The sequence below is a fragment of the Vitis vinifera genome, chromosome 9 (genome assembly GCF_030704535.1).
Source record: "Vitis vinifera cultivar Pinot Noir 40024 chromosome 9, ASM3070453v1".
In the NCBI taxonomy this organism is placed as follows: domain Eukaryota; kingdom Viridiplantae; phylum Streptophyta; class Magnoliopsida; order Vitales; family Vitaceae; genus Vitis; species Vitis vinifera.
The window spans coordinates 24,353,218-24,357,500 of NC_081813.1; the positions used below are offsets into that span (position 1 = coordinate 24,353,218).

At 29.5% G+C, this 4,283-nt stretch overlaps 1 protein-coding gene across 1 annotated transcript in view; it reads right to left on the reverse strand.

Moving 5' to 3' along the window:
* Nucleotides 1–2,255: 2,255 nt before the first annotated feature.
* LOC132254340 (protein TIC 214-like) overlaps nt 2,256–4,283 on the reverse strand; it is a 9,386-nt gene continuing 7,358 nt past the window's right edge. Inside the window, exon 1 of the mRNA XM_059739804.1 lies at nt 2,256–4,283. This exon is cut by the window's right edge and continues 7,358 nt beyond it. Coding sequence (XP_059595787.1) covers nt 4,036–4,283 — 248 coding nt within the window. The 3' untranslated portion in view covers nt 2,256–4,035.

The window sequence follows — 4,283 nt, forward strand, 5'->3', positions numbered from 1 at the left end:
AGAACACCGTGCATTGATGGGTGATGAGGACCCATATTGACTATCATGAGGTCTTCTCTTGTAGCTGGTACATTCATAGGTTTTCCCCTGATTCATTCTTCCATGAATTGCTGAAAACGAAAAGAAGTTCATCAAAATTCAAGATCTACTAAATCAAATAATTCAAAAGGACTCTTCAAATTAACGAATTTTTGTCTCCCGAATACCCAACTGACCAATTAATTCTTTATAACGTACTCTATTTTTCTTTGCCAAATAAGACAGCAACCGTTGACGTTTTCCCAGAATTTTCCGTAGACCTCTCTGAGATAAATAGTCTTTTCTGTGCAATTCCAAATGTGAAGTAAGTCTTCGGATCTTATTGGTGAAACTGAATACTTGAAATTCAACAGATCCCCTATTTGCTTCTTTTTGAGAAATAACTGAGATGAATAAGTTTTTTACCATAAAACGAAATCTTCTCTTCCCTCCCTTTTTTTCTTTTTTAAAAATTTGAATTTTACCCATCAGTAATATAATAATATTATAATTATAATAATAATATTATTATGCCGGTCATTTTAATCTAGTATACGCAATAATCTTTATTTCGTTATGGATACCTCGTTTATGAAATAAAATTAATCAATATCAATAAAAAATCTAATTGATACGTATTAGTATCATGCATCAGAATGTAATGTAAGACATCGCATGTGTGCATTTGTTTACTTTCATATACTAGATCTAGTAAGGATATATAAAAAATGTGACATCAACGAATTTTCAATCGTGGATACATATGTATCCTTATCATACTAAAACAACTACCATTATTGGTATCAAACCAATAGCGATTCATACAAGCTAAATCTTCTAATCGATAATTGGGCCAGAGAAATAACTTTAATTTTTTTAATTTAATTAATTGATTTTTATCTCTATCAAGATGTTTGTTTTCATCCAAAAATTTATTACAGCTGTTCCCATTGCAAAATACTGGATTTCTAGCCACACCACTCCTATTCCTCAAATTGAAACAAATTAGAATTCTAAATTTTCTACGACGTCTAGGCGATAAAATATTTTCAGGAACAAGCAAATCATAATGATTTTTGTCTTTATTTCCAATCATCTTTTGACATCTTGCACTGAATTTATCACAATTCTTATTATCAACATATCTTTCTTCTCGGTATCTTTGATTAGTTTGGTACTTACTCTTATGAACCAATGAAATACCTATAGTTTGATACATAATAAATTGTCCATCATTTTTTACAGACAGACGAATTGGTTCGATAATAAATATACCTCTTTTCATTTTCATCAATTCTGTAAGAGTTAAATCTTTATGAACCGGTATTAGATCCAGACTCATTTCTCCCCTTTGAATAGCAGATATACAAATTTCTCTTGGATTTATCAGTCTAAGCAGGAGACAATATACCTTGATATTATTGATCATTTTTTGATTTAAAGAATCATCCCATCTCAATTGAAAAAGCAAATATCTTTTTAGGAATAAATCGAGTTCTGCTTCCGTGTGATTCTTGAATTGCTTTTTCTTTGTACGTTTTTGCATGTCTGAGTCTGATCCTGCATAATCTTCTTCAATATCTTTTTCGTGGTTTGAGAGGACTGATTCAAGATTTCCTTGGTTTTGTACATCTGATCCAAGATCTACTTGTCCTGCGGATTCTTTTTCTTCTTGATTTCGATTCTCTAATTTTAAAAGTTTTTTTTCATTGGATGATATAAAAAGATTCCCTTTTTGCTTTCTATTGCTATTTCTATTTTTACTATAATTTTTATTTCCATTAAAATTTAAAAGAAGTAATTTGATTGGTATAACCCAGGGTTTCATTTTATATGTATTATAAAGTAGCACAAATTCTGGGAAGAACCAAGGTTCCAGATTCGATATGGAACGATTTAGTATTTCTTCATTCATCCCCATCCAATCAAAAAGGTCTTTTTGATTGGATGGTTTGATTTCTTGATCTTGTGTGAGATAAAAAAGACCTTTCTTATCAATTATTTGATAATTATTCGACCCGGTCTTGGTATTTTTATTACTGTTGATACTGGTATTGATCCAGACCTCAATATCGACCTTCTTTCTAAAGCAAAAATGGAGAATTTTCCAATCAAAATATTTTCTATCCGGGTTTTTCTTTATATACTCTATATACATAATATCATCTTCGCCTAGGTAATTATTGATAGGGATACCTTCCAGCATATCAAAAAATTTGCGTTTATGTGTGTTGTAATTATAAGAAATATCTTGGTTATTATTTACTTGTAATGGTGATCCATAAATATATGAGTCATTCTTATCTTCATAATTAATATATTTATATGATAAAAGGTCATATCTATAGTGTTTTTTAAAATTTTCTTTTTGATTCGTTAATGAGTCTGCTTCATAATCATTTTGTTTGTTGTAATGAATTAATTGATCTTTTTGAGATAAATCCCATTTGCTTAAATCTTTATTTTGATTTTGAGCCACACAATGTTGATTTACTCTATTTCGCCACTTTTGTGGTACTAATCTAGACCATATAATCGGAGATAAATATTTATATTGATAATGACCTCTTAACCAGTTCTTCCATTGATTCATTCCAGAATTACGAAGTTTCTTATGTCTTAATTCGTAATGAAATATTTCGTGTGCTCCAAAACCAAAATAATCTTTTCTTTCGTTCTTAAGAAAAAGAGATGTTCCGTTATATTGAAGGACAGATCTTAACTTATACAAGTTAATAACTTGGGTTTGTGATAATTTGTAAAATACATATGCTTGTGACAAGGAGGATAAGTCACAAAAAATCTGTGAACTCTTATTACTAATACTAGAAACTGACCTTTTTATAATCGAAATAAAGTGAATTTTCTTTTGATTTGGTTTACCAATTCTTTTTTGATTTCTTTCATTATTGTAAACGTATTTATCAATAATTTTTTTTGTTGATTCAATAAAAAATTGTGCATTGGTTCTGGGAATATTAATGAGACATAGAAGAATATCTATGTATATCCTTTCAATGAAAAATTTTATAAAATAATGTAATTTGCGAATTAATCGAGAATTCCTTCTTTTTAATATTTGCCAAATGCTTTTTTGTGATTCTAATCTTTTAGCATTATAACTAGCTTTGTTAGGGCTAATATTTATCTCTGGAGTTAGAAAGAGTTTTTTCTTGTCTTTTATAATTTTTTCTATTTTTTTTCTAATTGTGCTTGTTCTATCAGTCAGATCTTTCACTTTTTTTTCTGTCAGTGAATAATTTGTCCAATTCATAGATCGAATTTGAATAGACGATTTGTGAATCATCTGATTATTGATTATCGAATCCTTTTGTTTTTGAGTTTCACTAGATTCATATACTTCTCTCAATCCAAATAATAGAGTTGGATTTATTTTTAAGAGTTCTTTTATTATTTTTTTTATATTTATAAATAGAACACTTTTGATAACCCATTTTTTTGTTTCTTTTGAGACCCTTAAAAATATAAACAATTTTGTTCGTTCTTTTAAAACTGTTAGAACTAGAAAACACTTGTTTTTAAATTTTCGAATTCTTTTTTCAAGTTCTTTCAAAATGGGTTTAAAAAAGGAAGGTCGTTTTCGGGGAGAACCAAAAGGCAGATCAGTTTCCATTCCCCAAACTGTTAAAAAACAAAATTTTTTTACTTTATCTTTCATTGAATCTTTATCAAGGGACCTTTCTTGAGGTTTGTGCCAAGGTTTCAGACAGAAAGGAAATAGGATCTTTATTTGAATACCGTCTCTTAACCAGTTTTGCGGAAATTCTGTTTCTGATAATTGAACACCATTATAGGTGCATTTAACATGCATTTCTCGATTCCAATCCTTTAAATCTTCGGACCACTCGGGAGATTGAAATAATAACATACGACCGATGTTTTTAGCTATTATCAATGAAGGTAATATAATATATTTTCGAAAAATTGATTGGGTTAATAACAAGCAACCTCTTATTACTTGAGCAAATAGGACGGTATCCCAGACTTCGGCTATTTTTATCCGTGCTTTTTCCTCTCTTTTGGCCTTCTGTCTTTTCTCTCCCTTGTCTTTTCCTCTGCATAATTCGGAATTTTCAATTTTTTGTTTTTCTCCTTCCAATTTTCAAAAATGAGTTTTATCAATCCAGAAATATCAAAAGAAAAAAAGATGGGTTTGTATATTCTGTCCAAAAAAAGGGGGGAATGTACATTTGCTTGAAAGAGTTCCCGAATAACTATTTTACGTCTTTGAGCGCGCATGGAGC